The sequence below is a fragment of the Chiloscyllium plagiosum genome, chromosome 11 (assembly GCF_004010195.1).
Source record: "Chiloscyllium plagiosum isolate BGI_BamShark_2017 chromosome 11, ASM401019v2, whole genome shotgun sequence".
Taxonomy (NCBI): Eukaryota; Metazoa; Chordata; class Chondrichthyes; order Orectolobiformes; family Hemiscylliidae; genus Chiloscyllium; species Chiloscyllium plagiosum.
The window spans coordinates 4,474,288-4,499,031 of record NC_057720.1 but is presented as its reverse complement, the minus strand read 5'-3'; the positions used below and the strand labels follow the sequence as shown (position 1 = coordinate 4,499,031).

At 42.2% G+C, this 24,744-nt stretch overlaps 2 protein-coding genes across 3 annotated transcripts in view; both read right to left on the bottom strand.

The window, feature by feature from the left end:
- Positions 1-386, bottom strand: part of ctbs (chitobiase, di-N-acetyl-) — a 26,628-nt gene extending 26,242 nt beyond the window's left edge. The window contains exon 1 of one of the 2 annotated variants that reach the window (XM_043698611.1): positions 249-386. In XM_043698611.1, the coding sequence (XP_043554546.1) occupies positions 249-371 (123 nt within the window). In that variant the 5' untranslated portion in view covers positions 372-386. The other variant, XM_043698610.1, reaches the window with a different exon arrangement.
- An 8,796-nt stretch (positions 387-9,182) lies between these two features.
- Positions 9,183-24,744, bottom strand: part of LOC122554695 (vitellogenin-like) — a 30,488-nt gene continuing 14,926 nt past the window's right edge. The window contains exons 15-35 of the mRNA XM_043700073.1: positions 23,951-24,052; positions 23,730-23,849; positions 23,448-23,613; positions 23,065-23,149; positions 22,729-22,914; positions 22,492-22,642; positions 21,878-22,100; positions 20,419-20,573; positions 19,581-19,934; positions 18,534-18,587; positions 18,098-18,244; positions 17,779-17,991; positions 17,530-17,672; positions 16,420-16,558; positions 16,188-16,317; positions 15,043-15,235; positions 13,666-13,757; positions 11,700-11,794; positions 11,457-11,607; positions 11,195-11,356; positions 9,183-10,220 (exon numbers count right to left, since the gene is read on the bottom strand). Coding sequence (XP_043556008.1) covers positions 10,123-10,220; positions 11,195-11,356; positions 11,457-11,607; positions 11,700-11,794; positions 13,666-13,757; positions 15,043-15,235; positions 16,188-16,317; positions 16,420-16,558; positions 17,530-17,672; positions 17,779-17,991; positions 18,098-18,244; positions 18,534-18,587; positions 19,581-19,934; positions 20,419-20,573; positions 21,878-22,100; positions 22,492-22,642; positions 22,729-22,914; positions 23,065-23,149; positions 23,448-23,613; positions 23,730-23,849; positions 23,951-24,052 — 3,159 coding nt within the window. The 3' untranslated portion in view covers positions 9,183-10,122. The remainder of the gene's footprint in view (positions 10,221-11,194; positions 11,357-11,456; positions 11,608-11,699; positions 11,795-13,665; positions 13,758-15,042; positions 15,236-16,187; positions 16,318-16,419; positions 16,559-17,529; positions 17,673-17,778; positions 17,992-18,097; positions 18,245-18,533; positions 18,588-19,580; positions 19,935-20,418; positions 20,574-21,877; positions 22,101-22,491; positions 22,643-22,728; positions 22,915-23,064; positions 23,150-23,447; positions 23,614-23,729; positions 23,850-23,950; positions 24,053-24,744) is intronic.

The window sequence follows — 24,744 nt, the reverse complement described above, 5'->3', positions numbered from 1 at the left end:
TCCCCTCCCCCACTCCCCCCTCCTCCTCCCCTCCCCGCGGACACAGACCTCGAACGGCCTCTCCGCGGTCACCGGGCGGCACAGGGCGACGTCGGCGCACGGACAGGCGGCGGCTCGGGCCCCGAGGCGGAGGATGGCGGCGAGGGCCGGGACCAGGAGCCAGAGGCCGGGAGCCCCCCTCAGCCCCACTCGGGCCATGGTGACCGCCTCGAGGCGGGGCCCGCGGAAACCCTCCCTTAATGACTCACCCCGACCTGACCTGACCTCCCACCGCCGTCTTCTCCCAACATCCGGGTCTCCAAGACAATAGGCGCCACTGGCGGGTCACGTGCAATGAGTAGTGAAGGAGGCCTTTCTGCCCGTTTTGGCATCTGCTGGCTCTCTGTGAACGCTTATTTGAGCGGGAGGGCAATCCAGAGGCTCCAGTCCCATCAGGTGGAATTAAAACGCGGTGGTATTAGTTGTAAGGTGAGGTTAGACAAGTTTGTCTTCACTTGTAAGTTGTGGGAAACCTGATAGAAATATATAAACTTATCAGAAGCATCGGTAGGATGGATAGCTGCAGTCTTTTTTTTCCCCCAGGATGAAAATGTCAAATTTTAGGGGCAATAAGTTTAAGGGGGGAAGCTTTGGTTAAAGGAGATTTGCAAACAAAGTTTTTTTACACAAAGTGTGGTAGGCAGTGGACCATGTTGTCAGGACAGATGGTAAAAGCAGATAGGATAGCAACATTTACGAGGCATTTAGATAGACATGTGAACAAGCAAGGAAGAGAGGGATAATGACCATATGCAGGCAATTGTGATTACTTTAGAAAGGCATCATGGTTGGCACACACACGGTCAGCTGAAGGGCCTGTTTATGTGCTGTATGCACTGCCCTATGTTCTTGATCTAAAACAAAATAAAGAACCGTGGAAAGAGAAACAGAAATTGCTGGAGAAACTCAACATGTCTGGTAGGATCAATAGAAGAGAGAAACAAACTTAACATTTCAACTCTGATGACCCTCTTTCAGATATCAGCGAGGAAAGGTGATATATATGCTGAAGATATGGAGTGGAGGGGTGAGCAAATAGGTGAAAATGGAATCCAGAAGGGGAGAAAGACAACCAAACAGACATTGCCAGAAAAAACTCGGCAGGTCAGCAGCATTTGTGGAGAGAAATTGGAGTTAATGATTGGGCTCCAATGAACTTTCTTCTGTAGAGAATCTGCTCCACCTGGAAGGTCCCTCTGTAGCTTTGGATAGTGAGGAGAGAGGAGCTAAAATGGCAATTTTGCACATTCTGCGATTGGGGTGTGGGAAGATGTTGGGAGTGGACCAGGGTGTTCTGGAGAGAATGGCCTCTCTGAAATGCTGCCCAAGGCTTAATGTGATATCGTTCCAAATCAAAATGGTGTTTGGCTTAGAATGGAACCTGCAGTGCCACTCTCCTACTTTATCCCAGTCGCCTCTGCAAATCTTTTCTCCTACTTTAATTCTTATATGTTCAGCAGTTCATGTCTGGGTAATCAACATAGACTCTGGCATTTTTAAAAAATGTAGTTAATGTCCTTCAGCATCCAATATGATTTCACCTTTATGGGAGTCATCATGGAGGAAAATATTAAAATCATTCCAGAACATAAAAAACAGGATTAGGAATAAGCCAGTCAGGTCCTCAACCATGTCAGCTCATTCAATAAGATAGTGGCTGATCTGCTCTGCCTTAATTCCTCTTACATGCCAACTCCTCATAGCTCTCAATCCCGATATTTCAAGAATCCAATTCCTCTTTAATTACTTCCAGTTTTATGGTCTCCACAATTCTGAGGTAGAGAAGAGATTCCTTCACATCACCCTGGAGCAGAGGATGTTGAGGGATGACCTTATAGACGTTTGTATAATTACGAGGGGGATGATAAGATGAACAGGCCTTTTCCCTAGGGTTGGGGAGTTCAAACTCGAGGGCATATTTTTACGGTGAGGTGAAAGATTTAAAAGGGATCCGAATGGCAACGTCTTCACACAGAGGGTGGAATCTACGTGGAATGAACTGTCAGAAGTGGAAAATGTTACAGCATTTTAAAGACTTTTGGACAAGTACATGAATAGGAAAGGTTGAGAGGGATATGGGCCAAACATGGCTGGCTGGGACTAGTATTTGTTTGGGAAACTTGGTCTGCGTGAACGAGTTGGACTGTAGGGTCTGTTTTCATGAGTGTCCCATCATACTGTAACTATGTCCCCTAGTTTGAGATTCCATAACTAATGGAAACCATCTTTTCAACACTTTCCCTGTCAAGTCCCCTCAGAGTTTTATATGTTTCAACAAGATCTCTCCTTATTCTTCTAAACTCTGATGAATAAAGACCTAATCTGTTTTGCCTTTCTTGATAAGTCATAGAGTCATAGAGATGTACAGCATGGAAACAGACCCTTTGGTCCAACCTGTCCATGCCGACCAGATATCCCAACCCAATCTAGTCCCACCTGCCAGCACCCGGACATCTCCCTCCAAACCCTTCCAATTCATATACCTATCCAAATGTCTCTTAAATGTTACAATTGTACCAGCCTCCACCACATCCTCTGGCAGCTCATTCCATACACGTACCACCCTCTGCGTGAAAAAGTTGCCCCTTAGGTCTCTTTTATATCTTTCCCCTCTCACCCTAAACCTATGCCCTCTAGTTCTTGACTCCCCGATCATAGGGAAATGACTTTGCGTATTTATCCTATCCATGCCCGTCAAAATTTTGTAAACCTCTATAAGGTTACCCCTCAGCCTCCAACGCTCCAGGGAAAACAGCCCCAGCCTGTTCAGTCTCTCCCTGTAGCTCAGATCCTCCAACCCTGGCAACATCCTTGTAAATCTTTTCTGAACCCTTTCAAGTTTCACAACATCTTTCCGATAGGAAGGAGACCAGAATTGCACACAATATTCCAACAGTGGCCTAACCAATGTCCTGTACAGCCGCAACATGACCTCCCAACTCCTGGACTCCATACTCTCAGCCTGTTTTGAACTGTATGCGGGCCTCTGTGCCTGTACATCCTTTCTTAAGTATGAAAACAATAAACAGGTTCTCCAGGTGTATCCTCAGCAATGCCCAATACAGTTTTAACAAGATTTACCTATTTTTAAACTCCAAATTTAATATAGTAATGACCCAAATTCCATTTGGCTTCTTCATTACTTGCTGCATCTGCATGCTAACAGCTTGTGTTTCATGCACAAGAACATTTTGATCCCATATGCTCTGCACTTCTTTGGATTCTTTCTCCATTTAAATAGTAGTCTGCTTTTCGATTGTTCCTACTAAAATGCACGACTTCACACTTTCCCAGACGCAATCTTAAGGAACGGCTCACTGAGTATCGCAGCGGGCCCATAGGGCCCAACCAGACCTCCCGGTCACTGCCCATTTTAATACCCCTTACCACTCCTTTCCAACATGACCATCCTTGGCCTCCTCTATTGCCACAACAAACCACACCGCAGAGTGGAAGACCAACACATCATCTTCTGCCTGGGCAGCCTACAGCCCAGAAGACTTAACATTGAGTTCTCCAATTTCAAATAATGTCCCTTCCTTTCCCCCAACTCTCTTCCCAACTCCTCCCCATCCCTTCCACTCTTCCAAGCAAACCAACTGGATTAGTTCCTCCCATTGACCAAATTGATCGTACCCTTTACCTGTCTTTACCTATCCCCACTTCACCACCCTGCCCCTGCCACACCCTTTATCTACAGCTCCCATCACACCCAGCCCCAGTCCTGAAAAAGGGTTACACCCAAAATGGCAACTTTTCCACCTCCTGATGCTGTCTGGCTTGCTGTGTTCTTCCAGCCTACTGCCTATCTATTTTGGATTCCAGCATCTGCAGTTTTTTTGACTCTAACTGCCATTCAATCATGGCCGATAGGTTTCTCAAACCCATTCTCCCCCCTTTCTGCCCATAACCCTTGATAATCAAGAACCTATCTATCTCAGTCTTAAATATACTCAAAGACCTGGCCTCCACAGCCTTCTGTGACAATGAGTTCCATAGATTCACTAATCTCTCACTAAAGAAGTTTCTCCTTATCTGTATTCTAAAACGTCTTCCCTTTACTCTAAGACTGTGCTGTCCAGTCCTAGTCTCTCCAGTCAATGGAAGCATCTTCTCAAAACCTACTCTGTCCAGGCCATTCAGTATTCTGTACGTATCAATTAAATCCTCCCATCCTTCTGAACTCAGAGTCTGCAAATGTTCCTTATATGTTAAGCTTTTCATTGCTGGGACCATTCTTGTGAATCTCCTCTGAATACACTCCAGGGTCAGTGCATCCTTCCTGAGATATAGGGCCCAAAACTACACACAGTACTCCAAATGTGGTCTGACCAGAGCCTTACACCGCTTCAGAAGTACATCCCTGCTTTTATATTCAAGTCCTCTCAAATAAATGCCATCATTGCGTTTGCCTCCCTAACTACTGACTCAACCTGCAACACCCATGGCATACAACACTCCTCAGTCAGCTGCACTTGCTGCATCCTGAGTTCTACACTTAGTGCCATGCATTACCACATGCACACTCTCGACCTCTCTCTCCATCAGTGCTGCTATGTCAGAGCTGCCCTCTTCCCAGTTCCACTTCATCCTCCGGTGTTCTGAAGAAGGGTCATTGAACTTGAAATGTAAACTCTGTTTTCTCTCCACAGATGCTGCTGACCTCATAGAGTCATAGAAATGTACAGCACGGAAACAGATCCTTCGGTCCAACAGATATCTCAACCCAATCTAGTTCCACCTGCCACAACAAGGCCCATGTCCCTCCAAACCCTTTCTATTCATATACCCATTCAGATGCCTTTTAAATGTTGCAATTGTACCAGCCTCCACCACTTCATCTGGAGCTCATTCCATACATGTATCACCCCCTGCGTGAAAAAGCTGCCTCTTAGGTCTCTCCTCTCTTTCCTCTCTCACTCTTAATCTATGCCCTCTAGTTCTGGACTCCACAATCCCAGGGAAAAGACTTTGCCTGTTTTTTTAAGATTAGATTAAATTACATGGGGAAACAGGCCCTTTGGCCCAACAAGTCCACACCGACCTTCCGAAGTGCAACTCACCCAGACCCATTCCCCTACATTTACCCCTTCACCTAACACCACGGGCAATTTAGCATGGCCAATTCACCTAACCTGCACATTTTTTTTGGCATGTGGGAGGAAACCGGAGCACCCAGAGGAAACCCACGCAGACACGGGGAGAATGCCCGCGTCTATTTACCCTATCCATGCCCCTCATGATTTTATAAACCTCTATAAGGTCACCCCTCAGCCACCGAAACTCCAGGGAAAACAGCCCTAGCCTGTTCAGCCTCTCCGTATAGCTAAATCCTCCAATCCTGGCAACATCCTTGTAAATCTTTTCTGAACCCTTTCAAGTTTCACAATATCTTTCCAACAGCAAGGAGACCAGAGTTGCACATAATATGCCAACAGTGGCCTAATCAATCTTCTGTACAGCCGCAACATGACCTTCCATTTCCTATACTCAATATTCCAACCAATAAAGGAAAGCATACCTTGTGGCATGGGTTGTGGCATGTTCTCGTTCCGTTGTCTTTCCCTTAGGCATCTGTTGACGAAATTGTGCGGGTATCCATTTTTGGCGAATACATTGTATAGGTGTTCTTCTTCCTCTTTTTTTCTTCTTTTTGCAGTTCTGGTGTACACCTATACAATGTATTCGCCAAAAACAGATACCCCCGCAATTTCATCAACAGATGCCTAAGGGAAAGACAACGGAATGAGGTACCACAACCCAAAGGACTAGCCACACTACCACACATCAAGAGCATTTCCAAACTGACAGCCAGACTACTGCGACCACTAGGACTCATAACAGCACACAAACCAACAGCCACTCTCAGACAACAACTCACCAGAACGAAGGACCCAATACCCAGCATGAGCAAAACCAATGTAGTGTACAAAATCCCATGCAAGGACTGCACAAAACACTACATAGGACAAACAGAAAGACAGCTAACGATCCACATCCATGAACACCAACTAGCCACAAAACGACAGGACCAGCTATCCTTAGTAGCCACACATCCAGATGACAAGCAACATGAGTTCGACTGGGACAACACTATTATTATAGGACAAGCCAAACAGAGAACAGCCAGGGAATTCCTAGAGGCATGGCACTCATCCACAGATTCAATCAATAAGCACATCGACCTGGACCCAGTATACTGACCACTGCAGCGGACAGCTGGAACTGACAACCGAAAGCGGCAGATTCAAACCACTACAAATGCCCGAGGAAAGATCACAGAAGCGCTTCACAGGAGGCTGCCAAGCACTGAGGATGTCACCTAGACAGGGGACAAAACATCTGCAACACAAATTCCCAGCTCGGAGAACAGAACCACAACAATGATTTAGTGGTTTCGATTAGAAATTTGCTAGCTGAAAGATGACAAAGGGTAGTGGTTGATGGGAAATGTTCAACCTGGACCTCAGTTACCATTGGTGTGCTGCAAGGATCTGTTTTTGGGGCCACTTCTGTTTGTCATTTTTATAAATGATCTGGATGTGGGCATAGAAGGATGGTTAATAAATTTGCAGATGACACTAAAGTAGGCAGAGTTGTGGATAGTGCTGACAGATGTTATGGGTTACAGAGAGACACAGATAAGATGCAGAGCTGGGCTGAGAGGTGGCAAATGGAATTTAATACAGGAGCGTGAGGTTGTTCACTTCGGAAGAAGTAACAGGAATGCAGATTACTGGCTAATGGTAAAATTCTTGGTAGTGTAGATGAACAGAGAGATCTTAGAGTCCAGTTGCATAAATCCCTGAAAGTTGCCATCCAGGTTGAGAGTGTTGTTAAGAGGACATAGGTGTGCTGGCGTTTATTGTTAGGGGGATTGAGTTTCAGAGCCACAAAGTCATGCTTCAGCTGTACAAGACACTGGTAAGGCCGCACCTGGATTATTGCATACCGTTCTGGTCACAGCATTACAGGAAGGATGTGGAAGCTTTGGAAAGGTTCAGAGGAGATTTACCAGGATGTTGCCTGGTATGGAGGGAAGATCTTACGAGGAAAGGCTGAGGGAACTGGAGAGAAGAAGATTGATTAGTGTCTTAATCGAGATGTATAAGATAATCTGAGGGTTAGATCGGGTGGATAGTGAGAGCCTTTCTCCTCAGATGTTGAAGGCTAACATGAGGGGATGTAGCTTTAAATTGAGGGGTGATAGATTTTGGACAGATATCAGGTGTAGTTTCTTTACTCAGAGTAGTAGGGGTGTGGAACGGCCTGCCTGCAACAGAAGACTCACTGACATTAAGGGTATTTAAATGGGCATTGGACATACATATGGATACTAATGGAACAATGTAGGTTAGATGGGCATCAGATTAATTTCACAGGTCGGTGCAACATTGAGGATTAAAGGGCCTGTACTGCACTATAACGTTCTATGTTCTATGACTCCTGGTTGTTGTAGTCCCCGAACTGGGGACTCCTGGTTGTGGTAGACCTGGAGATGGATGCTCCAGGTTGTGATAGGCTCGGAGATGGATGCTCCAGGTTGTAGTAGGCCCGGAGATGGATACTCCTGGTTCTGGTAGGCCCAGAGATGGATACTCTTGGTTGTGGTAAGCCCTGAGCTGGATACTCCTGGTTCTGGTAGGCCCAGAGATGGATACTCCAGGTTGTGGTAGGCCCAGAGATGGATACTCCAGGTTGTAGTAGGCCCAGAGATGGATACTCTTGGTTGTGGTAGGCCCAGAGATGGATACCTCTGGTTGTGGTAGGCCCAGAGATGGATACTCCAGGTTGTGGTAGGCCCAGAGATGGATACTCCTGGTTGTGGTAGACGCGGAGATGGATACTCCTGGTTGTGGTAAGCCCCGAGCTGGATACTCCAGGTTGTGGTAGACCCAGAGATGGATACTCCTGGTTGTGGTAAGCCCTGAGCTGGATACCCCAGAGACTCCAGGTTGTGGTAGGCCCAGAGATGGATACTCCTGGCTGTGGTAGACCCGAGATGGATATTCCTGATTGTGGCAGGCCCATTGGAATTCTGGCATTGGTGGGTGGTGGTAAACTATTGGAGGACAGGTGGCAGCTCATGTGTTGATGAGCCAGCTCAGGGCACAGGACTCATGGCAGAGGTCGGAGGTACGAAGATAGACTTTCTTACAGCTATATCTCTTTATTCTTTCTGTTCTCCAGCAATTCAAAATGCCATTGGACTGTGGCAACAGTTGAATCTTTTCACAATATATTACTGTGTTATTCACTATAAAGTACAAGTGACAACAAATCATTCAATTCAAGTACTGAAAGTGTAACTAATGTAGATCCAGAGTAGTTTTGATCAGTGTAGACTCATGTGGTGAAAGGGTTAAAATTGTGTCCCAATACATGTGTGAATCTAAACGAAAATGGAAGGTGTCGCTTAGTCCCGTGTGAATCTTATTACACACCTTCCCGTGTGAATCTTCTTATCTGTATGTGACCAGAATGGAATGTGTTTTTCAGCCTTGCTCTGCTGTTCACATGAATGTTTAGATCTCGAAAAGAGTATATCAGCTGGAAAAGTCTCCAGTTCGGTAGAGTCTGCTCCGGGGTTGCGTTTAACCGCCGAGCGTGGGTTGTTGGCAACCGCTCTACGAGAACTGACGGCTCCCAGTTCCGGTAACACGTAGAGTGAGTATAAACCAGACCCGTTGTAAGTACGAGACCTGGTTGTGGCGACGCTGCGGGGAATAAAACACTTATATTCTAGCAGACTCGCCTCTTGGCTGTTTGTTCTGTGTCAGACTACTTTCCTGCGAGCCTGGTCCTTGACCTTGAGAATTTTTTAAAACAACTCAGTAGGCTGAAGTGTCTCTTCTGTACTGTATGATTCTATGAAAGAACAGTTGTGTATTTATACAGTGCCTTATATATCATCAGGATTAAAGGCCACAATTGAAGGTTTGTTTTTGTTATAATGTAGCTTTATAGAACTTTAGTTAGGCCATAGTTGGAATATTGTGTACAGTTCTGGTCACCACACTACCAATGGATGTGGATGCTTTGGAGAGGGTACAGAAAAGTTTTGCCAGGAACTTGCCTGATATGGGGGATTTTAGCTATAAAGAAAGGTTAGATAGACTGTTGTTTTCACTGGAATGCAGGAGCTTGAGGGCAACTGGATAGAAATTTATAAGATTGTGATTGGCATGGATAGAGTGAAAGTATGAAGCTTTTCCCATACTTCATATAGGAGTGGAGGGGTCAATTACTAGGCAACACAGGTTCAAGGTGCAATGGGGGAAGTTTAACAGAAATTTGCGAGGTAAGTCTTTCACACAAAGGGTGGTGAGTGCCTGGAACGCATTGCCAGGGGAGGTGGTGGAAGCAGATGCAATAGCACCATTCAATAAGCGCCTGGACAAATACATGAATAGGAAGGGAATTGAGGGATACAGATCCTGTAAGTGAAGATTGTTTTAGGGTGGAAGGGCAAAATGTGCCTGTGCAGGCTTGGAGGAATGAAGGGCCTGTCGCTGTGCTGTATTGTTGTTTGTTCGAACATACTCAATATTGTAATAGAGGAGAATACATCAGCCAAAACACTAAAACAAATCCCACAGATACAAGAGATTAGCATGTTCTGAAAAGGAGGGCAATACCTGAGGCCAGGACACCATTCATAATGCCCATTAGCTTGGAAACCATGAGGTGATGTTTGGAGACTTACAGTTTTTCATAAAACTAAAGCCAAGGAAAGGGAAGGTTGTCAAGTTTACCCCAGGAACGGCTTGAGAAAGTGTTTGGGAAATACAAAAAAGGGAATTCAGGGAGACTGAATTCTGGGTAACTGGCAGAACATCTTCAATAATCATTCAGTCGTAGCTAAAGAATGACTCACAAACAACTTGGTTTTCACTTGCTGAGAAATAAAAACTTTATTGATGTATTTGAAAGAATATTGCAAAATGTTACACTTACAGGATTTTTAGTTCACCTCATTGTGAACCCTAAAGTCCAGAATTTTCAAATTATTTTAAATTCATGTATGAATATAGAGTTCCTGTATTCTCCTTAAAGCCAAGGTCACTGTGTGTTTTTCATTGCTTAAGAACATCTGCACATACAGTTACTAGGGGAATCCACTGAACTGCGTATATCTGCAGGCTTCCGACTGAAGATCGTAGCATCACGTATAGTAACATCTGTCAATAGGAAAGTACAGGATTAGAGGGAGAACAGATCGAAAAATATTTGCAAAGCGGTGACTTTCACTCTCTATTTAACCATCATTTTAATGTTTCAGTGCATATCTGAATCTTCAGATAACCAAGGGGACATCTCATGTGAAGTGAAAAGGAATACAGGGAGATCCAAAGTAGCAGAATAAATATTGAAAGGCTGAACATACAGGACTTTAAATGCAAACACACAAAATTAAATGTATTTAAAAGTATAATGCACTGCTGTAATATCATACTGTGAGTTTATGTAATCTCACTTTTGATTTTTTAACAATAGATGTGATTACATGATTTCAGTAGGGTTTGCGGGGATATGTTGATCTAAGCACTTAGCCAAATGCAAAACATTTGTTGAAACAAAACATTTTAACTTGGTGCATGATGAATTGAATTCCCAAACAACTGTATGTTCCCATCATAATAGCTAGAGGCCATTGATAGAAAATAGGAACAGGAGTAGGCCATTTGGCCCTTTATAAGCATGCTCCATCATTCAATATGATCACAGCTGATCATCTAACCTAACAGCCTGTCCCACTTCCTTCCCATACTTTTTGATCCCTTTCACCTTAAGAATTGTGTCTAACTCCTTCTTGAAAGCATTCAATGTTTTGGCTTCAGCTACTTTCTGAGGACAAGATTTCCATTGGGGATTTGGTAGAGGCTTCTTCAACCAAACAGCGGAAGACTATGGAACCCACTATGGCCGGCAGTGGTTGAAGTGAATACAATAGATGTATTTAATGGTGAAGTAGGTAAGGATTGGAGGAAGAAGGGAATACAGGGTTACGATGAGGAAAGAATGGGAGAAAAGTGGAATGGGAGCATGGAACAGTTGGCTGACTGACGTATTTCTGTGCTGTATAATCCTATGTAAATTCTGTTATTTTGTGGCTCTTGTTGTTTAAAGCAATACATTAATACAACACACTTACTGGCTTGAACACAGTGGAAATTGATAATCTGAGATCGTGTTTCAAGTGGTGTACACCCTTCCAGGCATCGTTGGACTGGTTCGACGGAGTAACATCTGGATTCCACCCCTTCAAATTCCGTGACTCTTCCTAATTGCACAAATTCTGATCTAACTGTGCACTCTGAAATTTGAGAAGGTACAGTTTATTGCCAAAGAAAAATACAGGTAAGACAATAATTTAGGGAGAGAACAAAATTTAAAATGAGTTGAGATTCTTTTACCATCTCTGCAGGATTGTCCTGGATATGTCCATGACTCGAAAAGGCGCTCGGCAGTTGAAGCTTCTACATGATTTGGCATTATCATTTTTTTCTCACCATCATTACGTCCACAAATACCACATGTCTGCTTTAACATCTGTGCAAGTACAATCTAGACCCAATGGCAAAAAAGACATTAGTACACCAACTCCAGTTCAATAATGCCAAATGTAATGGTTTAATTTGTTAAAAAGCAAAAGATACCTGCACTCTAATTCCATCAAAGTATAATTGTTTAATATTGATTGAAGGTGCCTCCAAAATAATTCCAGTATCATTCTGCTGAATAGATACAAGGCCTGGAAGAAGACAAAGATCCGTTTTTCCAAACAGACATTTTTAATCAACCAGTTCAGACATTACTACACACCTCTGGAGCAGGTGGGACTTTGAACACAGGTCTCTTGGTTCAAAGGCAGGGCGTTACCACTACACTACAATAGTCCCAGCCAAACATTTTTATTTATTTTTAAGTTATTTTATTTTTTTAATTGAAAATGTTCTGTCTTAGCCTGGACATTAACCTGTACCTATACAGTTGTACATAGATGTAAAATGTGAATTCCTTCAGATGTATAAATTATAAGCTGAGAGTTTATTGAATAATTTATTGAAGGGGGTCATCAATTACAACAGCTTCCATACAAAATCCCTAATGGGTAAGGCAAGGGCTGCTCATGCAGACAGTCTACCATTGTGGAGACTGCCTTCTCCAGACATTTTCATTTAACTTCTTCAGATTTATTATAAAACATCTCTGGAGCAGGTTGGACTTGAACCTGGCTAAGAGGTAAGGACACTATCACTGTACCAGAAGTGTCCACACCAGGCATTTTGAATCCTCTGACAATGTACATCAAAAAACTGCTGTCAATAAGGTATAGTGAACAACTTTTGAGCGACAAGATGATTGTAAGAGGAAGGTATGTGGACTAAATTAGATGCTGAGGGAATTTTGGAAGTAACACAAAGATTAAATTGTGATGGAATTTCGGATTATATGTTGCTTTCCTAGTGCCAGAACTAAGGACATTTTAAAAGCGTATTGTTAAAGGGGAGAGTGAGAAACTGAATATGGGTACAATTACAACATTTAAAAGACCATTTAGATAAGTACATAAGAATTATTTGGAGAGATACGGGCAAAGTGCAGGCAGGTGGGACTAGTTTAGTTTGGGATTATGGTCAACATGGACTGGTTGGACTGAGAGTCTGTTTCCTGTTGTATGACTCTATATCAACACTATACACTATGCTTGTTTTAAAACGTCAACAGCCAAAGATGGAAGGAATAATTTCTCAGGGTTCTAGAAACTCGAGGGCAGCATTTACTAATAGAATGTTTGTTCCCCATCGTATGAAATAGTGCAAGGGACCATGATGACTAATACAGTCAAATATCCAGAACAGCTGGTCAAAGAACTCTTGCATAGTGTCCAAGTGGGAATATACAAGTGTGAATATTCCAGCAAACTCGTGACTTTAATAAATAGGAAAAGGAGTGGGTTGTTCAGCCCCTTGAGCCTGTTCCATCAGTCAATATGATCATGGCTGATCCAATATTCCTCATGTCCACCTTCCTGCCCTTTCCCTGTAACCTCTGATTTCCTGACTGATTGAGAATCCGTCTATTTTAGCGTTAAATATACACAAGGGCTCTGCCACACGTGGCAAGGATTTCCAGATACTCATAATTCACTGAGTGTAGAAATTCCTCCTCATCTCTGTCTTAAGTTGACACCCCTTATTCTGAGACTGTGCCCTCTGGTCCTAGATCTTCCATGTGGGGAAACACCCTCTCAGCACTTATCCTGTCAGGCCCTTAACAATTCTATGTGTTTCAACGAGATCACCTCACGTTCTTTTAAATTACAATTAGAGTCCCTACCTGTTCAATCATTGCTCCTAAGACAATCCCTCCAGGAATCATCCCAGTGAACCTTATCTGAACTGCCTCCAGTGAGATAATATCTTGTGCCTTGTAGATGATGGACAGACTCAGAGATGAGTTAACTCATGCTGAGTTCACAGCCTCTGAGCTACTGTTGCAGCCACTGTATTTATATGACTAGTCCAGTACAATTTTCGTCCTGATTTTTAGAAATGCAAAGATACTTCTAAAATGGGAATGTATTACCAGCAGTCTGTTAGGCATGGAAATTTTACTCACCAGCCAGTTCTTGAATTTTCTGATTAGGTTCTTGTACATTGTCATTGATAACCAACTTTATTCCATTTTCCACAGGGATTGCTTCAATGGTCCTGTTCAAAATCAAACAGACAAATCCGAATGAAACAGCTGTAAATGCTTATGGTATTAGAACAATTTTATATATGGAGTGAGAGAAAGGCATTCAAATAACCATGTTCACTTTTTTTTCTGTATAGGTATCCTACATTTCCCCTACTGGGCATTCCACCCTATTTGTTTTATCCCTTATGGAATATCCTGCATTCACTTCTTTCATGCTAAGTGAAGGAATGGGATGTCAATTATTCACCATCATGAAATCTCTCTCTTTCTCCTCTGCCAGAAAACTGAAAGTCATAGGGAGGAAATAAGGAAAGAAACGAACACATGCATCTTGTATTCTCACCATTCTTAAAGGTCCAAAAATGTTTTATATGTAATGACTTTCTTTGAAATTCTGTCATTATTGCAATGGAATGTCATAGTTGTTCTGCTACCAAGGTATATCCAATCCATGAGTAACTTGATATCTTAATTAATGCTTCAGCTCTTTCATCTTTAATGACTCTTCAGTATCCTCATGAATTGTGCACTATCCCTGATATTTTTGTGTGTTACTAATTCAATGCCTGCACCGATCTGGTAGTTTGTATTCATTTAAAATTGTGGTATCATTGTTTAGTACCATAGAAATAATATTCATATTAAATTGGGAGGAAGACAACAGCATTATGGTAATGTTACAGGGCTCATAATCTAGAAACCAAATGTTAATATCCTGGGGTTGCAGGTTCAAGCCCCGTTATGACAGTTGGTGGAACATGTGTTCAGTTAATACATCAAGAATAGAATACTAGCTTCAGTTATGGTGGTTGTGACAGTTATCACCAGTTGTTGTAAACATTCTGGTTCATTAATCCTCCAGAAAGTAAATCTGCAATTCTGAAAGGGGTCATTGGACCCAAAAGCTGAAAGCTTCCTCTCCACAGATGCTGCCAGACATGCTGAGTTTTTTTCAACAATTTATGGTATATTTATGATTCCCAGCATCTTCTGTTCTTTTGATTTTTTTTACTCTGCTGTTCTTGCCGGATCTCACCAACAGGCCCACAACATCATGGTTGACTTTTAGCTGCCCTCTGAAATGGCCTAGTGAACCATTCAGTTCAAGACAAATAGATTTGGGTATTAAATACTGGCCAATGACACCCATATCCTGTGAAGTAATGTATTTTTAAAAATTATCACCTGCTTTGGAATATTCCCCCATCATACCCTTTGATGAAACAGTCTCTTCACCTATAAATATCTATTAAACATTAAAGATCACCAAAGATGAAATCTGATATAACTTACGTGTTTTTCCTAGCCAGCACTAATTTTATTTCCTTCTGTTGCTTATCAATTTTAGCTCGTCTCACCAATAATATGAAGCTTGGAGTTTCTGAACAGTCCTGGGTCAGGATGTGGTAACATCTGTTAGATAATGGATTCTTCAATTCTAACCCATCAAATGATGTAACAGTATTGTTTTCTGCGATACATGCATCTGCAGAACAATTGAAAAATATTTGCAAAGAATGATTTCACAACCAACATAAAAGCCTTGCTAAATTCTCAAAGAGTTGTAGTTAGTATCACTGCTAGAAATAGATTTCATTCATTGAATTCTAAACAGGCTTATTTTTACTTGGAAGTTTTGGAGATCACACAAATAAATGCTGACACTCATCTCATTCTTTTAGCCCTTATAATAGTAAGTAAAGTTGCCATAGTCTCATCAGGCTGCTCTCTCATTAGAGAGCGTTGACTGGCGGTGGTTGAACCTGAGTGTCACCACGCCTCAGGTGAGTGGAGAGGTTGAGAAGGACAGTCCTTCATGGTAACCTCTAGCTGTCATGATAATGGATTGATTAATCTTTGTGAAATTAACAGGTTAAAGTTAAAATGGGAGGCACAGCAACAACATTAACGTAAGATATTCATTGAACTATTAATACTATTATGTTAACAGTATTTCATCTTTTGGATTTGTAATGCAGATTAATGCCAATACTGTGGATTCAATTCATGTACTGGCTAAGGTTATCATGAAGAACACTTCTCAACCTCTCCCCTCACCTGAGGCATGTTGAGCCTCAGCTTAAACCACCACCAGTCATCTCTCTCTCTCTCTCTCTCTCTCTCCCCCCCTTTCTCTCTAATGAGAGACTAGCCCTACGGTCTGGTAAACTATGATGACTTTACCATTGCCTTTATTTCATCTTTAGAAATTCACCCGAGATTATTTGACTGGTTCCAAAACTTTAAGAACTTCTGTGCCTTCTATAGGCTGGAGGGAAATGTTTCCAACCTCACTGGTTTTTCCAGTCCCCACAGAACATCTGTAATTGGTTTTAATACTTAAATAACCCGCATGGGCTTCCAATTAAATTCATGACAAGTTTTCACAACAGACCACCACAGCTAATTCTGAAGTTAAGAATTGAAATGATAATTACGTTCATCTATTTTCAGAAGCAGGTCCTGAATTTCAGTCACACCGCTGAAGCCTCTTTGTTGAACGCGTACACTTATTGCATGCATGGGCAACGATGTAGGAATCTGCAAACCCTGATAGTAGGCTGTCATCTAAAAGAGAAATGAAAAGGTTTATAGTCCTACTGGCACAGAAGAGCTAAGTATGAAATGGAGAGATCACTGAGGCACCATGAAGCAATATTCAATAAATACCCGGGGCAGTCTGATGATTGTATCAATCGATTGTGGAGAAGTTAGGGCCACCAATGTTGTAATCTGACGAGAAGGATTGCGTTGGTAGGTTTGAGAGAATCCTAATGCATAGGCCAGTCCTGGGAGATAGTCACCAACCCTGATCCAAAAAGAAATGGTGGATATTAATATTGTGCAATGGGTCCACAATGTAGATCAAAATAGATGAAGTGTAATTTAAATTATATGAAGTTATTGCCTGTGGTAGCAAAAGTATGAAGCAAATTATTAACTGAATGGAAAAGTGGGAGGTGCAGCAAGACCCAGGTGTCCTTGTACATCAGTTGCTATAGGTAAGCATTGCAAGTGTAGCAGGCGGCAAAGAAGACAAATGGCACATTGACCTTCATATTGAGAGGATTCAAGTACAGGAGCACAGATGTCTTGCTGTACTGTACAGGGTATTGGTAAGACCACACCTGGAATATTGTGTGCAGTGTTTTGGTCTGATTACCAGAGAAGGGATATTCTGGCGATGGAGGGCAACAAAGGTTTACCAGACTGATTCCTAGGATGGCAGGACTGACATATGGAGAATTACTGGATTGGTTAGAACAATACTCATTAGAGTTTAGAAGAATGAGGATTTCTGTCATAGAAACTTGTCAAATTCTAATAGATTAGAAAGAATAGTGCGTTGCAGTACAGAAAAGATCTTTCATTCCGAGTCCACACTGAGTCAAAAATGAAAGTGCACTATTCCAAATGCAGGAAGGACATTCCCAATGAAGTCTGAGTCCAGAACCAGATGGAACACTACAGTGCAGCACAGGCCCTTTGGCCCTCGATGTTGCGCCGACCTGTGAAACATGTGGGGTAGGCCATTTAGGACTGAGATGAAAAATGTCTTTCACCCAAGAGTGTGTGCCTATGGCATTCTGTGCCACAGAAAATGGTCGAGGCTAAACATTAAAGACAAAGAAGAAAGATATAAATAGTTCTTAAGAGTTAAAGGAATCAAAAGACATGAGGAAAAAGTTGGAACAGGGATTATATTGAATGGTAGAGCAGGCTCAAATGGCTTACTCCTGCTACTATATTCTAAATTTCTAATTATATTATAATACTTACATCCTTGCACTATTCTTCAGATTGTCAGGAATCCTTCCCCATTGCATTTTGACCTTAACTGCTGGATGACTTGCAAGACGACCATTGGATACTCTAACAGAAACTCTGTATCTCTCACAGTTTTCACCCCACCTTGCTGATGTCTACAAAATGGAAACAAGTCGCAATGAGTCAAGGAGACATTTATCTGTGGGCGCTTCAGAAATGTCTAGCAGAAGACAGGTGAGTGAAAGGACACCCAGCCATTACCAGCACTTTATGGGAGCTGGGCATCGCTGCATCGGCGCAGATTCTCCAGTTACTGGATTCGTTCAGTTCCACCAGACGCAAGTGCACCCGAGGCAGGCGTGACGACATTTTCCCGTATCCCGTGAGCTGGTAACCTTGTTGTCGGCTATCAGACCTTCTGGCTCGAAGCAGGATTACTAGGGAAGGAGCACCCAGCTTGCTAATCAAATAGCGCTGAAATTACAAATAAAAATACAGGTTACATTTAAAAACAAAACAAAAAAAAAAATCCTCTGCCATCTCCAAGCACTGAAAACCACTCAGTAACAATGAGACAAACCTGTGCAGATTCTTCGAGGACAGATGCACTGTGACTTCTACTACTTGACCTCCTTCTTGAGCTATGTCTTCGCTTGGACACACGGCTTTCGCTCCTGCTAGGTGCTGAAATGAAGGAGCGTTGTGATGTCCGACTTCTGACTGTGTACTGAATAAAACCAGTTCACAAATTGATAATCTGAAGATACAGATCAGAAACCAGAGTCCAAACTGTCTCTCTGACTACTGGCTGAAAAGTATAGGTATTTGCTTTTTTTACCTGTAAAACTCATCTTTGTCACAGTATGAATAGCATTAACATCAAATGTGCGTCATCATTTTCTTACAAAAAAATAAATCAGCTCCAGACAATGTGTCTCAGACATGTTGCATAAATGTTCAAATATTACAGAATAAAAAACACACTTGATAACTGTTAGAGAAGAATATTATCTTACCTCACTAGTTTTAACTGGCATGAATGCAAGGTCCAGGATATGTCTGCTCCGTGACTGTGAAAATATATTTAAGTACAGTTACTGCCACTTTACTGAATTCATCGGGTGCTATTGCATTGCCAGCACTCCCTGTTTGTCTCATAGATATCAATGATAGCCTGAAGCCTTCTTTAGAATCAGGGACCACACTTTTCTAACATCACCTATGTGGATAGACAGAGGGTCCTAAAAGGGGCAGAAATATCAGTCCAGGGTGTCCCCCTCCACCATCTCCCCTCATATTTCCATACACTTATCCTAGAATCACAGAATCCCTCAAGTGTGGAAGCAGTCCATTGAGCCCATATCACCCCTCCAAAGAACATGCCATCCAGACCCTTCCCATATCTAAACCTGAATTTCCTATGGATAATCCACTTAGTCTGCACATCACTGGATACTATATGGGTAATTTAACATGGCCAATGCACATCTTTGGAAAGCAGGGCACCCGGATGAAACCCATGCAGGCACGGTGAGAATGTGAAAACTCCACACAGACAGTCACCTAAAGCTAGATAGAGCCAGGGTCCCTGGTACTGGTGAGGCAGCAGTGCTAACCACTGAGCCACCATGTCACCCTTATCTTCAATATACTAAGCAAAACATGACATAAAGGAATAGGGAAGAAATGTGATACAGTTCGTTATCAGCTGTGATCACATTGAACGGTGGAGTTGGCTCAAAGAGTCAAATGGCCTACTCCTGCTCCTGTTATCTATATTTTTTTCTATAAACAGACTGACTTTATCTGTGAACTAGTTTAAAACCAGCCCAGGTAGAATGGCTCTGTCTCTGTTGGTTGAAAGAGCTCTTACAGGAAATGAATGTACATTTCACACCCTCATGGCCAGAGGGTAATATTGGAAGCTTGGAAAGGATGTTTTTGATGCTGGTGTTCTGCTCAATGAGACAGGGCAGAGAGACCTTTGCTCAATGGAAAGCATTCATTCCCAGATCAAGCGTAGAAAACAGCAGGTTATTGGCATGAACTGTAGCCAGGGTTACCGAAATGAGAGAGCTGGGGTAGTTGCTGGTCTGCCTCCCGGTCCAACTGTTACTGGTGGATTTGCTCCTGGATGACCTCCTGATAGTTCCACCGGTCATGCTGGCGCTCTTCCTATTGTTCCTTTTGTTCCTGTTGCTGCTGCTGCTGCTGCTGCTGCTGCTGCTGCTGCTACTGCGAATGCTGGTTACTTTAATGGTCTTCTTTCCGGGAATTCTGATTTTCACTGAATGTCTGCCTTCATGGCTTGATGATGATGATGTTGATGATGATGATGAGCTTCGAGACTGTGACATTCTTGACATTGTGGAAGAGCTTCTGGAACTTGACCTCGAAGCAGTGCTGTTAATTCTTTGCTGTGAATAAAGCAACATTTTACAGTAACTTGTTTTGCCAAAATAGTGACTCAATGTGAAGGATCAGCATAGGAAAACAAAGTTACTGGACTTACTGGAAACCATGGTGGAATTTAATTCTTTACCTCTAGTCAGAACTGAGTGAGATTCAAAACCTGTTAACATTTTCAACACAGCAGATCAGTTTGATCCTCTGCTATGGAGCTATTGAACCATTTTATTTGAGTCATTATCAGAACAGGGACTTTAATCATTTATTTTTCCAAGCTACTTGTTCACAGCTTAGTGGACCAACAGGGATATCTCATGGAGTTAGAGATGATATTTCAATTATGGCCATCACATTTTGAGAATGATTAAAAATAATCATATAATTTCTTTGCTTCAAACTTCCTTACTATTAAGGTATCTTAACTGTTACAAAATCTGTGATATGTTGAAGATGTTAGATGATGCATTATCTCATATATTAATCAGAATATACCTGATCAGTCTGTTTCATCAGTGTTAGCTTTTGACTATTGCTGTCGTCTTTACTTGGGACTGACTGTTTGTCGGAAAGTCGAATTATTTTTGAAGATGCTTTGGATCCTGCTTGTATCTCCAACACAATCTTTTCAATATCTGATGCTGAATTAGCTGGAATCAAAAAGATGTTGATTATATGAGAAGAACTTGACTAATGGTTGATGGGGAGAAAAATATGCATTTTGACAAAAACAATCTTCAAGGAGACCCAAAGATACAGTATTGGAATAATTGCTGTCAATTCATCAAAGAATGTCACTAATTATTAAGACAATCTAATTTGGGTCAGGCAACCAATAAATGGTGACTCAAAGAGAAGAATGAGTCAAGTTGCACTTGCTGATCCTCTAGTGTTTTCTATCCAATCTTTATTTTAACCCATCCTCTGCTGCTCACAGGTAAAGTCGTGACTTTTGACAGTACAAGCCATGAAACTGATAGCAGTAGGAAGTTACATGGTTTGCTTTTGGAAGATCTCTTTTTGGCTCAGTGGTTAGTACTGCTACCTCACAGCACCAAGAACCCAGGTTCAATTCCAGCCTCAGGGAAATATCTGTGTGGAGTTTGCACATTCTGCCTGTGTCTGCGTGGGTTTCTTCTGGGTACACCGGTTTCCTCCCACAATCCAAAGATGTGCAGGTTAGGTGGATTGGCCATGATAAATTGCCCATTGTATCCAGGGACATGCAAGCTGGAAGAGTTAGCCATGGGTAATTGTGGAGTTACAGGGTTTGGGTGGCGTGCTCTTTGAAGGGTTGGTATGGACTAGATGGGCCAAATGGCCTATTTCCACACTGATTCTTTAATTGGCAATCACTTTAAGAAAAGGAGCAGTGATCAGGGATAGAATAGAGGAAGTGTACACTGCAATTTAGACCTTCTGCCTGCTCTACAGTTTTCTTCCTTGAATCATCCCCATCTTCTTAATACCAGTTCCTTGCCTTTCCTTTCCATCCTTTAATACATCTGCTTCCTGAGTTCCTTATTTACCTTCTGTCAAAAAGCGTCAATTGAAAAGAAACAAAACAAACATGTGAGGAGACCACAACTACGCTTGCAAGTCCTAAGCTTTGCACATTACTTCACCACAACCCAGATGCTGTAATTTCTAGGGAAGAAGTACCGTACAGGAATTTTAAAAAATGATACTTATAATCATAGACAAATCCCTGTTGAATCAATATGTAACAGTGTGCATGGCTTCTCGCTTTCCAGGCTTATAGAGCTACAATATATGTCACTGAATAGGACAATTAACTGGACCCATCTGATGACAGCAAGAAGTTGATGACAAGGCAGTTTCTTCCAGTTGTCTGCATGGACTGCAATGCACATGTTCTCATGAAGCTAAGCTTCAATCATATTCAGTTACAATGCATCAGCACTTTAAGGAGAATGTTTTCTTGTGCTCTTACCTGGTGCAATTGATACATTCAAACTATGCTCTCCAATTAACCGGTACAGTGGGCTATGTTTGATGGAAAGGGCATTTTCCATTCTTGCAGCCACACAAGCTTTGAGGCCAAATTTAGTTGCTTCTGCACACGTGCGATAGGATGCGCGATTTGCAACACGTGACCTCTGCTCCTCTTCAGAGCATGGAACTTGGTCAGACAGTGTTTCTGGAGACAGATGTGACTGTAAGACACAAGGAAATGGAAGATAGTCATGAAATGATAGCATAAAGATGTGTTTTATTTTTGCTGCTACATGCTGAGAGAGGTTAATGTGTAATGGGTTGATATGGTAAGTGTGCTCTGCCTGAAAAAAGTGACTTTTGTTGATGTTTCAACCTGAGGCATTCTCTTGGCCATGGTGAGTTTCCTTAATATGTCACCCCTTAGGGGCAGGACAAGGTAGGCAGATACCAAATTAATCTCTGCCAGAGCAGGAATTGAACCTATGTAGTCAATGTTATTCTAAATCACACTCAAACCAACTGAGCTAAACCAGGCCCCATTGATGGGCAATAATGGAGATCTGAGTGTGAGGCATGTTGATGTGATTGCAAGAAATAAATATCACGTACCACAACTGCTTTGCTTGTTGATTGAGATATGGACAATGAGGATGTAAACTTTTGTCTTGAAATATTATTTACTCGTGTCACGGGTAAAACTGGGGTAATTTTCTCAGCCTGCAAATTCTCACTGTTTCTTGAAATAGCATAAACCTGAGAACTAAGCATTAAATATTGTGTTAGGCAATAATATTGTATCTGATGTCAAATTGTTATCAATTAATCAAACAAGATAGCATTGCGTACGTCATAGATAGAACCCTGTTCTCCTTTTCAGCTGGCAGACTGTCAATCCTGAAATTTCCATCTTTTAAGTTCATCTTCGCAGTTATAGCCACGGGAATAATTGAACGGACATTTGCTCGGAGCTCAATGCCTGATTGGATGTGAGGCGTATTTATTCCCATGAATACTCTGGTTTGTACAGACACACTGGAAAAGTAACAGAAGGCATTAACAGTAAGCAGACCTGGTAAGGCTGTGAAGCATCATAAATCACTGCCAGGAAGAATAGCTCATGTAAGGATATGTTTAATGGGTAACATTTCTGGTTCTGAAAGCAAAACAGTTTCACGTGAATACCTTGGGTTGAGGTCTGCAGTCAGTTGAACTTTGGAAGAGAGCAGTTGTTGAATGGTTTCGATTGTGCTTTCAGATTTGACATTAACTGTTTTGAGAAAAGGAACAAAGACAAAAGTAGGTCATGATTCTGTTTTTTTCCTCGGTGCCAGTTATGTTTTATGTAACCTCTACCAATGCTGCACTAGTCTGTGATACTATTCCATGCTAATTACGGGGAATTACGAGCAGAAAAGGTGACAGAGAGAGAGAGAGAGAATGTTGTGAGCTCCCATTGGCAGAGGATGGGGCAGCAGATGTCAGCACTATCAGGACCATCCCCTGCTCAAACTAAAGGAAAGCTTTTCTCTCTCTCCTCCGAGTTCAAGCATTCAGGAAAATCTTACCTTTGGACATTGCTACAGCAGCTGAAATGATGCCCAGTTCCATTGGCAGACCGATAGCTGTAGGTACCACATGTCGCATCTCAGCAGCTAACAAAGCCTTGGCTGGCCTGAAGCTGACCCCCTCTTTAAGTTTTTTTGCATATTTATAGGCTCGATCAGAAATACTCTGTCAAATGCAAAGCAGCAATTCAGTTATATCAAAGTTGGCAATTTCATAACATCCATCTTTGGCCAGTTTATTAAAAATATTCTTCATAAGTAATAAAGTTAGACGTTTCCTACCTGTTTAAGTTCATCAATGTTGTCCTTTCTGAGCTGTACAAAAGCTAATTCTTGACCAAACAGTTTCAAATATGCTGAAGCCAGAGGTTTCTCTTCTGGTAATTGTTTCCAGGTTATGAACTGGAGAACAAGTATACAGTATTAATACAGAACACTCACTAGTCCATACGATCTTAGGTAAAGCATTTCTCAACAAACTAAAGGGGCTAAACTGATCTCACCTTGCTTAAGATACGATGAATATTTCTGCTGTCAATTTTCCTGAGATCTTTTGTAGAAGTTTTCATCATGATCTCCTGGAGACCTTCTGCTCGTAAACCAACCTTTGAAGATTAAAATATAGAACATAGAACAATACAGCACAGAACAGCCCTTCGGCCCACGATGTTGTGCCGAACATTTGTCCTAGCTTAAGCACCCATCCATGTACTTATCCAATTGCCGCTTAAAGGTCACCAATGATTCTGACTCTACCACTCCCACAGGCAGCGCATTCCATGCCCCCACCACTCTCTGGGTAAAGAACCTACCCCTGACATCCCCCCTATATCTTCCACCCTTCACCTTAAATTGATGTCCCCTTGTAACACTCTGTTGTACCCGGGGAAAAAGTTTCTGACTGTCTACTCTATCTATTCCTCTGATCATCTTATAAACCTCTATCAAGTCACCCCTCAACCTTCGCCGTTCCAATGAGAAAAGGCCGAGCACTGTCAACTTATCCTCGTACGACCTATTTTCCATTCCAGGCAACATCCTGGTAAATACCCTCTGCACCCTCTCCAAAGCTTCCACATCTTTCCTAAAGTGAGGCGACCAGAACTGCACACAGTACTCCAACTGTGGCCTAACCAAAGTCCTGTACAGCTGCAACATCACTTCACGACTCTTGAATTCAATCCCTCTGCTAATGAACGATAATACTCCATAGGCCTTCTTACAAACTCTATCCACCTGAGTGGCAACCTTCAAAGATCTATGTACATAGACACCAAGATCCCTCTGTTCCTCCACC